This window comes from Brachyistius frenatus, unplaced genomic scaffold (genome assembly GCF_029030835.1).
Source record: "Brachyistius frenatus isolate BFR_SWC_R1_liver_20210118 unplaced genomic scaffold, ASM2903083v1 Contig_62, whole genome shotgun sequence".
Lineage (NCBI taxonomy): Eukaryota > Metazoa > Chordata > Actinopteri > Embiotocidae > Brachyistius > Brachyistius frenatus.
Window position 1 is genome coordinate 1,454,986 of NW_027210661.1, and position 15,551 is coordinate 1,470,536.

The 15,551-nt window shown below is 40.1% G+C and overlaps 2 protein-coding genes across 2 annotated transcripts in view; both read right to left on the bottom strand.

Annotated features, from left to right (window-relative positions):
* The window catches only part of ppp1r37 (protein phosphatase 1, regulatory subunit 37), a 38,181-nt gene extending 30,768 nt beyond the window's left edge, over positions 1-7,413 (bottom strand). The window contains exon 1 of the mRNA XM_069706419.1: positions 5,786-7,413. Coding sequence (XP_069562520.1) covers positions 5,786-6,539 — 754 coding nt within the window. The 5' untranslated portion in view covers positions 6,540-7,413. The remainder of the gene's footprint in view (positions 1-5,785) is intronic.
* Positions 7,414-9,147: 1,734 nt separating this feature from the next.
* On the bottom strand, positions 9,148-9,555 carry LOC138625502 (histone H2A-like). The gene has a single exon (XM_069706458.1). The coding sequence runs from the start codon at positions 9,553-9,555 to the stop codon at positions 9,148-9,150; it is 408 nt and encodes a 135-aa protein (XP_069562559.1).
* Between the last annotated feature and the right edge of the window lie 5,996 nt (positions 9,556-15,551).

Consider the following 15,551-nt stretch of genomic DNA (forward strand, 5'->3'; position numbering starts at 1 on the left):
CAATGGGCAGAGTACAGAACAAAACAAACATGCACACTTCTGTCTCAAAGACAAACAAAGGTGCATGTGAAGCACAGACAGGCAGTAATACATAATAGATGAATGTTCAGACAAGTAGCCCACAGGGCTAATATCATCAGCAGGTGTTATCGTATAACACAAGCCGTGAATCTGCATCAGTGTATTGTTGGTTGGAAAAACAAAATCCATAAAAATAAGCACCAATTTTGAAACAGCATCATCATTATTTACATTTATCTTTAGTTTTGTGTGTCAGACTTATATGTTTACAATACTTTACAACGTCAGAGAAGCTGTTTGACAGCCGAGCAGATGCCACTGCTCATTCTGCTGATATAGTTGCACAAATCAAGTTTTAGTTTGTTTGAATGTGAAGTTCTCATCATGCATTTATACTGTCATTAACTATACAGCTGCAGTCATAAGTAGACACTTCAGGGATATCAAAGTCGAAAAATCAAACCGAGTTTAGCAATGCAAGGACACTTTTAATTATTCAATAGTTCTGCAGCTAAATGTATGTACAATGAGTTTTATTCACATCTAAACCCGGTGGGGAACTTCTGACAGTGAGAGTAATTCAAAAACAATTATTTAACCCCATTCAGACAAGCATAGGGCTGAACCGGAAGTTGTGGAAGTCTCTGGTGCTCCAGCTCTGCCCACGTGGTCAGTTTGCATTCATCTGGCCAGCACAGCCATGTCACCTGAAACCAGATGTGAAAACTCTGTATACTGGGAAATAGAGAGATTTATCTGGCGATGAAAGGTTTCATCTCCACTGTTTGAACACATTTGGCATAGGCTTAAATGTAACAGCACACTACATGTTTAGACTGAACTATACCAAAGCCATCAGCTCTAAATTTGTGTCTCCTGTCTTCTATTTTCATGGATTATTTGACCCAGTAAAAGTGTGAACTTACTGCCTTGTATATGTTAATGATACCTTTACAACAACAGGCCTTATGAGCTGACCTTTGAAAATGTCAGCTTGGCCGGTTTACAAGGAAATATTTGCAGCTAATGGTTCCCGATGGGATAAAAACGTAGCTTTGCACACCTAAATGTAAAAGATAGGTAGATCAGAGGAAATGAAACACTGTAATCTTTAGTGCTCCAATTATTAAATGTGTTATGCATGTCATGTGTTAAAGAAATTTCTGTTTTTCTATTGGCCCAGTAAATCCAGTAATGGCCTGCCGCTCAAGCAAACTGAACTAACTTCTCAGTTTTCACTGCCTTTGTCTGTGCGCTCCAATGAAAGCTGTGCTTATCAGTTTGTAACTTGGTCCACAGCCACAACAAATAACATTTCATGGGTCACAGAGTCTCTAATAACCCGGTGCCAAGTGGGCCTTGGGTCTGATGACGAGACGGAGCCGCACGTAGGCCAGACAGTTCGGATGCTTGTAGGCCAGTTGTTAATGTGAAGGTATCGTCTGCATTGCGAGTGGTAGACTTTAACGTATTTAAATTACAATAAAGCTGCGAGAACTTTTCTTTAGAGCTTTCACTGTAGTGCTCTATTTATATCTGTGGCTGCTGTGAAGAAGCATTATGACTTGACAAAAACAAATTCTCTGCATTACAGAGTGTTTGACTGATAAATTGGATAAAATAAGTGACTCAGCATAAACTGCCAGCATAATCCAGTGCTTTTGTAATTGCATGCATTGCTGAAATAAGCCCAAACTGCACACTGATCTGGCCGGTTAGGAAGGGAAAGAAATAAGAGGGGAGAAGTGGAGGGAGGAGGGGAAGCTACGCAGCATGTTGGGAAGTTCAGGAATCTCAGGATATGATGCAGTATTTGCCTGAAAGGAGAGAACAAGTCTCCCTCAAGTCTTGACTTTGGGAGCAAAAAGAACGAGAAAAAAAAAAAGAAAAAAAGAGTTGTAGGAATATTATATAACTAAGAGCAAAATTACAATCACATATTTTACTACTTCCCAATTACAAAGCTCTTGAGGAGAATATTAAATCCGTCGCTCCAAGAACTGCTGCTTGACGTTATATTTTTAGTTAATGCAGCCTCACACGTTGTACGCTATGACTGGACATCAATTCTGGGAAATGAGAGTGCCAAGGAAGAAGTGGAAATATGACAACTCGGCTGGTATGATTGCCCGCCAGAGAACCCCCCCCCTCCCGAAACCTAGGTGTCTGTTTTAAATGTCAGACTCCATGAAGTTCACCCCTTTCAGAAGCTCATTTCCAATTAGATTAGGTATCAGTTTTCGGTTTCTTTGCAAATATTCAATACTAATTAACATATTCTTCCATCTTCTCTTACAGCAGCAAGTCACACGGTGTACGTATGAAGCTTCAGGCTCTATGAGCTCATTTCACTGTCATATTTCTGACAGATGAAAAATGACAAGGACCCAGCGAAACCGACACTAGAGCTGCAGATAAAAGGTCTGGGAAGGATTGTGGATCTATTGTGGCACTGTGCTCTCCTGGCGAAGCCTGAGGAGCTTTGGAAGAGATTCAGACAGATTCCTCAAAACAGATGGCAGAAGCAGACTGAGAAAGGATAGGTAAATGTCAAAGTTCATCACTGACATACTGGTAATTTAGAAAACATTGGAAAACAAAATAAATAAAAGGACATCGAAGCAATTTTGTAATTCTGTCATTCAAACCACATTAGCAAAATGAATAATTATTTCTTAAACCTGTCAGGCTTCATTAGTTTTGAAGAAGAACCATGTTCTTAAATTATGTTAAGTGGGCTTTCCAATAGTTAACTTGTATGTGCTGTCAGCTTTGGGTCTATTTACAAAGGAGATCATTCACACGACACAGCAGCTCACTTTAACTACTGTTACCTGAATCTGTTTGATAAAAAGTTATCTGGTGGCACACAGAACCTTCAAAACAACGACATAACGACGGTGTGTTTATATTTTCCCCATCATACAGGTTTTACTTTAACCAAGAGGTGGATCTAATGGAGGTGTTATCTATGCCATCCTCATCTTCCACATAAAAGTTGCAGTACTGAAGTTTACCAAGTCGATCTAAGAAATGTGCTGATTTTAAAGTTTTTTTTTTATCCTGCAAGTTGACTTGCAACAACCTGTATAGTTCTGTTAATCTTGTCGGCATTTTTGTGGTAATTGTTTCTGTCACCATTTGACGTCCATTTCTTTCTCCTAGAAAGCCCTCACTCTGCGGAGAAACTCCTGTAAATTAACAATCAAAACCTTTCTGACATGCTGAGTAAAACAGTCGAGAAGTGGGCTAGTACTTGGTCATAATTCCTGAAACTGCATGGTGACGCCTTTTTTGGTCTTGCTTTGTCCACCGAGTAGAAAAGTTATAAAAGGCACATTTTTGTGAAGGTGGAATTGTTTTTGCGTCTGAAATAACCACAACGATTATGCAATGATCAAAACAGTTGCTGATTAAATGTTTGTCAACTGCTGCAGCTTTACTTCTGATCTTTTTTATGACCGTATCTGGACTCATATCTTCTAACTATATCAAACTTTGAGAGTTCAAATTATCAGTCCCAGTTACTGGATTAAAATAAGTGTTTGATAAATTTACCACAGCGTTATCTTCATACAGATTAAAACAGAACATTCTGTAACATGTGATTAACATCACGGAGTGTACCTCTATATTCTATATCAAAAGCACGATCTGCCGGACCTTTGGAACAACATGATAAATGCCTTTGATAAATCATCTAAACCCACACTACAGTCATCATACTTTAGTTTGTCATGTGCTTCACAAAGGAGCAGACAACTTGGCTAACCCAGTTGGACTTTGCTCCTTTGGAGTATGGCTAAAGATATTTCATGGACATTTTATAATAAGACCGGCTGGCTGGCGTGTGTGCTGTAAAGGTGCTGTTATAAGTGACACAGAAACAGTCTAGAAAAGCAACACACTTAAGAGACAATCAGTCACAGAAATAGATGCAATAAACATGCAAATTCATCTAAAGTGGAGGAATATAATTTACAGTTACATGTGTTCGGATGAATGCCGTAAAACATGATTGTCTTTCTGAGTCTGTCTGATATATTGCAATAAGGGTGTTAATAGAACAATTTATATTCAGCTGAACATGAGCCAGTATTGTTCACGCATGTTAACCTTACTGCTTTTGTGCGTCTTTCTTCTCCCCCTCCCCCATCTGTAAATCTCACGTCCCCGACCCTTGCCTTGTCCTGGCCTACATTTTTGGTTTCATACACCAGAAAAAAAAAAAAAAAAAAAACCCCACTAACAACTCTCACTGGCTTAACCATGAAGCCCACAGGTCACTACTGAGACTGTAAGACTGGCAGTATACTTAACACATTTTGTTATCTTCATCTGCAGTCATCTGTATTACTATGTTGACTGCAGTCACAGTTTTGTAAGCAAATACCCATTTTTACACGGGAACTGTAGGGCATTTCATTAAATGGTGTCCATTGTCCACACCAGATAAAAGGAGGGTGTGAGTCATCGTCAGATCATGATCACACACACACGCGCCACCAAAAAAAAAGAAGAAGAATCAAACGAAGCTAAGCAGCATAATTATGCACAAGAAGTAGAGTTGGAAAACTACAAATAAGACCTTGTAACAGCGGATTAACTGATAATATTTCACTCATGTTAGATTAATAATGGAATCACGACTGGCCTCAAATACAATTTTAACCAAAGCTCACTAGGAAATGTGTAAAATTTTTCATTAGTTCACTGGCACAGCATACTTTAATTAGAAAAACATTCATTATATGAATCTGCTTGCAAAGGAAATAAAAGAAGAAAGAGAAATACAGACACAAATCTCCAAATATACTTAAGTGTTTGATCTGGACTGGCGGAAAATGCAACAGATGTTTTTGCACATGCATTACATTCATGCAAAATGGCACCTGAAAGTAATGTACATTCCTTTTTGACTATTTTTATGTGTCTGGATATAATTTCTCTACTTATCCATATTCTGTTCATATCTAACCGTTTCGTTTAATCTTTTTTGCTACTGTAGTGCTAAACTTTCCTCTGGGAATCAATAAAGTCATATCTTTTCTTCAATATGACATTTATCATAAATATATCCATTTTATTACAAGAAAAATGAAAGGTGAAGAGGGGAAAACTTTTCATTTCATTGTGACTTTAAATATTGAGCTCCTTATGTCAACACAGTGAAGGCAGGACCGTATCCTCCATGAGCTTCCTTAGGCGTGTTTTCATTGAACAAACAGGAACTACAGTGGTAAAATGACACACCTCAAGGAGTGGTGGGATTCACCCACAATACTGCATCGAGCACAGGCCTGGGCCTATATTTAGCTGTACAGTGGTACTATCGGGGGGAAAAGAGTCAGACAAAGCTATTATGTTATTTATTTGACGATTTGAACTTCTGTTTGAAAAAGGAGCGGTGGCACAGGGGCTGCGTGAAGACTTTAGTGCGACCCTGCAAGAGATGACCAGCTTTGAAGAAAGACACGAGAGAACATTCCTCTCAAAGACAGGCATCAACACATCTCATGCGTCAATGTCAATTTCCATCCACCAATCATGTTTTTACAAGGTACATTTTAAACCCAATCTGAGCACAGTCAACTGCTCTTTAGATATAAAGCTGGAGAAAAATGTGATTTAAAAAAAAAGCCTTACAAGGATAAATTCCAGCAAATCATAATGATTTGACATGTTCATACAAGTGCAACAGCCAAGCGGGAATAAATAGAAATCCATTCACACATACAAAGAGGCAGAAACAAACAAGTATTACCGTGTCTCCAGGGGTCCTTGGGCTCCACTGCGCCAGAGATGATATCCTCATCGGAGGGAAATGTCACCCTCTTGCCACTTGGTTTGTGTGTATCGTCCCCCTCCTGCACCGAGGGATACAGCCCAGCTCGGTCTGTGGCAGAAGCCTCTGTGCTGCTCGCCTCGTCTGCATGCGACGGGCCTTCTGCCATGCTGTCAGCTGGGCCATCCTGAGCATTGGACTCGGAGTCTAACGTGTTGTCTGAGAGTGATCTGACAGTTGCAGATTCAGCCTCCAACACCCCACTCTCATCGAGACTCAGATCCACACCTATGTCCATTTCCCCACCATCATCCCCTTCTTCCACAACTAGCGTTGGCGGCTCACTGTCCTTGTCTTCCTTCATTTTCTCCTCCCCAATATGGTCCTTGTGCTGCTCGTTGTTAGAAAAGATCAAGTCAGTGGGATTGACTATGGCGGGGGTGTCCGGGGCACTGCTCTTTCTATTGCCATTAACCTCATCAATTTCCAGTGTGCGCTGTGCCTGGTGGTTGTCCTCCTCAGCAGGCTGAAGGTTGTCGGTGAGCTGAGGCATCAGGTAGGTTTCAGAGGCCTCTTGTGGAACAATGTTTTGTTTTTCCGTGTTACCGTCCGTCATCAGTTCAGATATCCGGGGGGTGACCCCTTCTGTGCTGTTGGTCGTGTTGTGGTCGTCATCCACGCTGCTTTTTGTCTTGACATTGCACAAATCTAGACACTGCTCTTCGATATTCATGTTTTCATTTCCAGGAAAAAAACAACAACTCAAAGTTATAAACGGTCGCACCTGTCTGGGTATGTGATTAAACAGCGACCAGGAACCAAATGACAAGGATAAGGCTCGTCTCTGCCCTCTGTCTCACAAAAACATACGCTGATATACACCTATCGTGGTCCTTTTAAGTGCAATGAGAAAATTAAACCTACACTTCGTTGTATCAGGGGTGATTTTACTTAATTGTTTTTTACAAGTGACTTTGGTACATCCTTAAAAATCCGCTTTGTTAAAGTGCAATTTCACAAAAAAAAAATCAAAAAAAAAATCATGAGCAGGAAATATGTGATACCTGTGTGAAATAGATACCGTTTGAGCATGAATTCATACACCAAACTTTGCTCAACTATCAGCAGGGCAGGTAACCCACCTCTTGATTATTATTATTATTATTTTTGCCAACCGTGTCCTATTGCTTTGACGTGGGAACCGACGAATGGGCTCCCTTGGTCGTCAGCACATCGCCAGCAGTAATAAAGAGGACCGGGGTAATCACCTGAAACGACCGAGTCACTCAGGGCGCCTCCATTACGCGAAGCAAAGTGAGCTTACATCAAAAACCAAAATCATCTGCAGGAAATAAAGCGAGCTATCGTGCGCTAGCGTGCTAAAGTTGTTGTCCAACAACGCCGTCCGGGCCCCCGTGTGGTCGCACGCCTGCTGCTTTAAGCGAGCCCAACTGTTTCCCCCCGACAAAGTCCATTCTCCCGCGTCAAGAAAATAAAATAAAAATATATATATATATATATTCCGACCGTAGCTCTCGTCTCACCGTCTGTCGTGCTGCTAGTCTCCCCGCCTCACAGCCCTCGACCAGCGGCAGCGAGGAATATTAAAAAAAAAAAAAAAAAAAAAGGCGTCACAGTCGGAGCAATGAGCATGTTTCGGTGGCTAACGTTTTAGCGCCGGGGACGCTGAGGGCTTACGCGTTGCCGGCGCCAGCAGTGCTCGCTGCGAGGAGATTAGAAAGAAGATATCCCCAACCCGCCCGGGTCTCGTAAGATGTCGCTTCCCTCTCCAGGAGAAGTCAGCTGGACCTGTTTTCGTCTGGCGTTTCCTTTTCGCTAGCTTCAAGTCCCGACTACTGTTTGTTGTTCACGCGTCCTACGTCATCACGTCGTTCGCACAGGGGTACGTTCAGGAGACGCGGTGTTACGCAGAGGGCTGCAAACAGGACAGGTTGAACGAACTGAGGACGTTTAACTTAAATAGAGTTTGGACGAGTTGGTTCTTTACGTGAGTATTTCCATTTGATAGTACTTTATACTTCCAGCCCACCAAATTTCAGAGGTAAATCCATCACATAACAATAATACTGTTGACTGTGTTTCTTGATTGTTTGTATATAATATATATAGATATATACTGTACTGTATATACTGTGCATTTTATATTTATATTTTATATTTTTACTGCTATTTTACTGCTATTTTATTGCTTTTATATTGTACTATTATTATCTTATTGCTTCTGTATGCTGCTGTAGCGGAAAAAAAAAAAATTCCCCTCGGGGATTAATAAAGTAACTACCTAACCTAACCTAAATGTTCTCTACTCCCCTACATTCATTTGACAGCTTTCATTATGTCAAGATGAAGATACAAAGCATATATAAGGAGTACTGTATTGTAATAATACTTATAGCAAGGATTTCTTGAAAAGAGTAACCAGTAAAAAGGATCAAGCTTGTTTGAGACAATCTTGTTTTAAAGGTTTTCAAAGACATGTAAATGTCAGATAGTCTATCCCTAGTCAACCACAGTAAAGTGTTATCTTCAATAACCAACGGACATGTTGGCTGCAGGGTTTCAACTCTTTTTTCATAGGACAGTTTTTCTCAAATTTGATATAATCGGTCCACGACAGTTAATGCCATTGAGAAAAAAGGTCAGTTAGACCCATTAAGTTTTTGAGTTGCATGACTCAAGTTATAGCCTCCTTTGAAAATACATTTGTAAGACTATAGTTGCACCTATTGGCATGTTGTATGTAGATTGTCACTCCGAGTAGAAAAGGCACAGATGAAATGCTTTTGTGGTTAACATTTTATCCTACCGTTAAGCCTTTAAAACTGAACATTTCAGTAATAAAGTGTAGACTTTGTTGGCATAGTTCCACTTTCTGAACAGTGGATGTAGAACTGGACCAATACACTCAGACTTCAAGTGTGAGACTTCTATAGATTTACGAGCCAACAAGGATGGGCCTGAAATGAAAAATCTGCACACAAGGTCACAGGAACAAGCACACTTGAAACAATTTATTTATTTTTTTAAACCAGACTTAAAAGGAGAAAAAAAAACACCATTATATTGCTCAAAAAAAAGGATGGAGCTTCCTTGGCTCCAGGAAGGAGGAAATGAAGCACAATTTCCTCAGTATTCAGAAAATTGCTCCGCTCACTCAGCTGCCACCGAAACACACCGGATTCCCTCAAAGCAAAGCGGCTCTGCTTCTCCTTCCAACAGGACTAATGTTGCCAGTGACTTGAACAACAAGTGTAAAGACAAGCATACATTTAAAAACTTCAAAATTTATTAAATTTGAATACAACTTCCAATAGTGAAAATCAAAATTCTTGAGACTCGACATCTTTAGCAGAAACGTCCTCTCTCGGTCCTTTTGTCTTCTTGGGGAGAAGGCTGGCCTGGATATTTGGGATGACGCCACCCTCTGAGATTGTGACCTCTGAAAGCAGTTTGTTGAGCTCCTCGTCATTTCTCACAGCCAATAAAATGTGGCGAGGAGCGATCCGGAGCTTCTTGTTGTCACGGCTGGCGTTTCCTGCCAGCTCCAGGATTTCAGCGCAGAGGTACTCTAGGACGGCTGCGAGGTACACCGAGGAGCCGGCGCCAATTCGCCGCGCATAGTTGCCTCTCCTGAGCAGCCTGTGGATGCGACCCACTGGGAAAGTGATTCCCGCTCTGGAAGAACGGGACATTGATTTGGTTGCAGCTTTCTTCCTTCGGCCGGACATTTTTAACCTGAGTTCAGAGAAAAATTAAGTAAAAGAGAGCGAGCCAGAAAAAAGTTGATGTTTTTTCCTCTCGGCTGCTGTTAAGGCCTAATTTAGTGGCAGGAGGTTAAATGGCATTAGCTTCGGGAGGTAATTACATGTTGAAACATTTCCTCTAATACAATCTTGCCATGATCAAACAATTAATAAACTCAGTGCAGTTAAAGCAAAACCACATTAACACCATCGTACAGTGATTTAACAAATCATTAACACTTCCCAATCAAAGCAGAAGCACATCATCTTTTAATTAACAACTGAACTCACCAGTAGTCTGCACTTGTTTGAGCTCGAGTCAGCAGCTTTGCACTGATGCATAGATCACTGCTTATGTATGATTCAGGCAGTAATTTGTCGATTAATGACACCTGGCTCCTCACAGCTGTTTGAGCCTCACTGTCCTGAGGGAGAAATGACATTAACTTAACATGAAGATGATGATTTTTACAATGAGAGTGGCAGTGGGATTAGTGGAACAAGTTAATAAATAATGTTTTAATTTTAAAAAGGTAAATTGAAAATGTTGGCTTCAGCGGCAGTGAATTTGATTGTGCAACCTCACAGTCAATGAAGCATTAGAACTCCAAATTGTATGTTAGGAATATGAGGAAAAATGATATTTATAATTGTAGGCTATATGTAATATAATGCTGGTATGTGACAGAAAAAAACAACATAAAGTGCACCTAATGTGCTTTAGTTTTTTTTTTCCAGACATTTTTTACATAGCAACATTATGTCAAACAATTATGTCAAGTAATAGAACATTGTCAGAAAAAAAGGTGCCTAAACTACCCTAACTACTCTAAATAGCAGTGAAACAAGATAAGCAACAAAAAAGAAAAGAAAAGAAAAGAGAAAAGAAAGAAACACCACCAGCTAAGTCAGAAACCAAAAAACAAGCATAGACAGATTTTAGGACACTGTCATTTCTAATTGTTGGTCACATCTTTTGTATCTTTGATGAATAAAATATTGAAGATTTTCTTGAATTTACAGATATGAATTCTTTTACTTCATTTTTACAACTGTTCCATAATTTGACATAGCTATCAAACATCAGTTTAAATTATACTTCTAAGTTATTTCCACCTGAGTATTTCCATTCCATGCTATTATAACTTGAAAATGTCCACCTCTTTCTTATTAGAAACATTCAATTCACCATATACATCTAATTATTATTTTACATGTCAACAATTGGAGACGACAGCAGCATAAACTCAACAGCAGATGGCAGCACAGACCTCAGATGTAACTTAGCCTGTGGCAGTCTGACTTAATCATTTTTCTCTACCCTCAAATGAGACTCTCATGATGGAGCCCAGACTGCCGGATGTCCTTACAAACTAACTTGAGGGAGTGATGACTCATCTCCCGCCACCGTGTGTACAATACAGTATCAAGTGCTCCATTACAACAATGTCAGAAACAGACAGGGATCAACAGAAGTCAACAGGGTTTAAAGGTGTCAAAGGCAACTCATGACAAGTGACCCAACCTAAAAAGCCCACATTTTGATACAAACGTAAGAGACATGTGTCGCTTATCTTAGAGTTGAATCACTGAATATATTATGCATCATTGCTCATTCTTGACCTTAATGGCTTTTTCTGGAGTTTTCTATCGTATTACTACATGCATGGTCCTCGTGCGTACCCTCAGTGGCTTTTTCATATTTCTTCTATAACATTTTATAGAATATCCACAGTGCATAGCATCCATTTCAGTTACTAAGCAGCATTTTGATTGATTTGTTCTAACTCGAACAATCTTCCTCTGCTGGTGAGGATCATGTGATATGCTTGAAAGCAATAAAAAAAAATGCTTGTAAATATATTGAGTTGTTTTTTTAAACTGTTAATTGAAGAGTTACACTGAATGGCCAAAGGGCTAGTGCTTAAGTATAAAATGTATTTATTGAGAACACAGATTGTTAATGCAGTGTGACTATGATAATGTTTTACGTTATGCTGTCTTGTATCTGCTAAAGGCCTGGAGAGCACTTACCAGGACATTTTAACTTACATTTATTGCTTCAAAAAAGGATTGAAACTGCCAGAGGCACACATGAACTGAGCAAATGGACAAAGGAGACCTCCCCTGGTTGAACTAAAAGTAAATACTAATATCACACAAGTGGCCTCAGCTCCATGTTTTTTTTTGTGTATGTTTTCTGGTGTCTCAGTCATTGTCAGTATCCTCACCTCCTCACCTCATCCTCGTTCATCCTTTGTACCATATGCCTTCTACACCACGTACTGACAGTGAGAGATAGAGGAGAAAGAGAGTGAGAGACATTTTGACTGTTCGGATTCACTTTTAAAGTATGGCAAAGGGCCAGTTGCAGAGCAGCGGGAAGACAAATTAAGCAGCGACCTTCCCAACAGGGCGTCCTTGGGCAGATTGGATGTGATTGTGTTTAACCTCTCAGCATCCTGCTGACACGAGAAGGACAGGACGGGACTCACAAGCTGTCACAGAGCAGTTCCCAATGCATATGTCTGGTTCCTTCCACAATTTATTTGCACTCTTCTGAGACCAGATCAGTGTATGACTATGCTGTAGTTTTTCATCATGTGAGTTGTCATCATTGAGACAAGCCATTTATTTTTGTGGAGGTCTCCTGAGGATCTTCTTCTGGATAAAGGCTGCAGGCCCTCTGTATTTATTAGCAACAGTAGCTACTAACACTGCAGTCTGCTGCAGAGAGAAGAGGGGAGATGAAAGAAAGAGTGGAGGAAGCCGAGAAATGATTCAAACATACCATTAAACTAAAAGATTGAAGGCAAAACCAGACACCGAAGCTCCTAACAAGATTTCTTTTGTGTTTGCTAACTCCCGATAATTTAAATAACACAGAGCATCACTCCCTTGTATCCTATTTGTCATAAAATTGTTTGCTGACTTTACAGATATGTCTTTTTCTCTGTGTGCGTCAGGCAGGTGGTCAAGTAAATAGTGAAGGCAGCCTCACTCTCATAGCTGACACACAGAGGCCTCTTTCTCTTTCCCCCGAGCAGTAATAAATCTGTAGATGTGGCTTTTAGGAGGATTGTGCTGTTACTTTGACTTCTAGTTTTTCCCCTTTCCTCAGGTTTATGGAGATGTCAGCGGCAGCCGACAGGAGGTTGTCTCTGATCTTCGAAAAGCAATTAATCTTCTACGACAAAACTCCAAGGGTCCATCACTTATACACGCAGACACTCAAACGATTATAGACATGCTTAGTCATGGAAAGACTGGTGTGGACAATTAAATTACTGCCAATTTTCAAAGGGCAATAAGCCACAGAAAATGACCAAATCTTTAGAAATTCTTCATTGCGACTGTTCACCTCTTTTAACAGATAATAGCCTATTTATCAGTAGCCACTTTTCTCTCATTTATAAATTCTCAGATGACAGAGACATCAGCGTCATACTGTGCTTTGACAGCAGAGAAAAGGTTCTGGATACGTCTGGCCCTACTTGTAATTTGAAGTTAATAAAGAGACAATTAATGTGAAGGGTCCACAGTAACTGGACAGTGAGTGGATCCGCTTTAATTATCAGACCTTATGGACACACAGTGCAGCCGGTGTCCAGAGGTCCCAGGATCCTCAGGCGCTTAAAGTCTGTCGCCTCCTCAAAAAAATGCCTGTGAGGCTTTGATAGGTTTTCCATGAGTGCGGGCTCACCCCTATTAAATAAAAGAAAAACTGCTCTGAGAGAGAGAATATTTCCTGACTGAAATCTTGCACATTCTGTGTTTATGTGTTTTATATGTAAGTTTTCTTTCATGTGAACATTAATATCCTTGTTCTGAAGCCACTTTAAAAAAAAAAAAAAAAAACTCAAAGAGAAGATTGGTGCTTCTCCCACTTAAGACATTATCAATCTTCTCCTCGAACTCGCTAAAATGTCAAACTATTCCTGTAAGGATGAGAGAAGTAGAAATAAACAGCACCAAAGGTCATTGAGGAAATAGTTACTGGAGATGCTTTAACTAACAGCTGGTTCCCATTTTCAATCTTACCTTCAATACATAGATCACTGTAAACAGCTGAGAACAAGATAAGGCCACGAAGTCACGATCACAGTAGTCGCTGTCCAGTGAAACCAGAAAAGCACCCTGCTTTTAACTTTTTGCATTAAGTTCACACCTTCCACACCTAGAACGAGATATAGTTGAAAGCTCCAGAAATATGTGGACCTTCAGTTAAGATTTTTTTTCTGTTAGACTGGTATTTCAAATATTAGTGGTTAATTCTTTTTGATGCAATTCAATATGTTCTTTAAGTTCTATTAACCTATGATAGAGGATATTTTGAAAATCATATTTAAACATTACTATGTGTTGGTTTTTGATTACAATGACTGAGAAGGAAGTACCAAAAAAAAAAAAAAAAAAAAAAAAAAAAAAAGAAATCATGTTTGTACCTGCATATCATATGTTTATACCTGCAATTCTATGCTAGCAATTGTAGCAGTATTTCTCAAACATCCATGCTCTCTATGTATTTATATACAGATAGTTTTAAAATGTTGTGTGTGGTGTGACATTTTTGTGCTAGTTGAGTAAATGCACACTGGGCATGAGCATACAAACCAGAGACTCTCACCAGTTGAGCCAGCTAACTTTCAGTTTGCACTATGCTTATTTAAATCCGGACTCATAACCGGTCTGATAACTTTCTAAATGTTATCAGACCGAATGGATCTAATTCTCTTCCAGAAACAATTCCTTTTATTTCATTCATCTACCGATTTATCCACCATTTTACAGCTGCGACAGTAGCAGAGGAATAGGATAGCATACACAGTAATACAAGGCTGACTATATGAACCAAAGGTATCTAAAAGAAACTAAACAACAAAACACAAATATGGGACAGACCTTTCAAATTCACAGCTAGTTGCAGGACAAATTGCACTTTGTGAAAATAGTAGGTGAAAGAATAAAAAGACCTCATAAACACCTCATATACTTGTCAGTATCACCTCAAGGGAGGTAGAGCCAAACTGGAGGACCTGGAGGAGTGTTCGCTTGTACCATCCTCTCTTCTCCCCCTTCTGATCATCGTTTGCATCATCTTTTATCCTCTTTAGGTCCTCAGCCAGCTTTGATGGCTACCATATGTCCATACCGATTTCCCAATAAAAAACATTTCCCTTTTTAAACATTATGAAAACACAGGATGGACCTTGGGAGATATAAAATCAGAGTAGGATTTGATTTGGCACTGAGCACCCATGTGTGTGGATTGTCCAGAAAAAGGCAGGCACCGCAAATCTGCTGCCACGTCATTAGAAGAAGGGGGAAGAATGAACGATGAAGAGATTTTCCATCATCCACCCAGCCACCCATCTGTCCATCCCACCTGTACAAAACTGCCATTCCTCCCCATTTTTAATTCCTCCATCTGTTTTTGTCTCTTTCCTTTCTGCCTCTTTTTCTTTTCAGCCAGAACTTGTTTTGGCTCTCTTTCACACTATTCTCCACTGTGTATAACTCTTTTTAAAAATGTAATTCTCTTCCTGTCCTCTCTCTCTCTCTCTCTCTCTCATCCTTACACCCTCAACATCCAATGCACACACACACACACACACACACACACACACACACACACACACACACACACACACACACACACACACACACACACACACACACACACACACACACACACACACACACACACACAGAGGCATTCACACACTTCATTTCTTTAAATATTCATTTCCGTCTGTCTGTGATGTGTTTAGTGGAGTTTCCTGTTCCCAGCCCTCCTGCTTCCCTGAGAACCGCCATGTAGGAAGTGGCAGTTCTGGCAACGGTTCCTCCTGCCCCTCTAACTGGTCACATTCCCACCTTACAGAGGCCGACAGAGATGGAAAGAGAGAGATGGACCTCTGCCATAGAGGTTACTGTCCATTTAATATTACTGTTTCTGGATTCTGTTACAAAATTGTACC

Excerpts from the sequence above, each read along its gene's own strand:
- LOC138625502 (XM_069706458.1), bottom strand. The coding sequence starts at position 9,555 with ATGTCCGGCCGAAGGAAGAAAGCTGCAACCAAATCAATGTCCCGTTCT.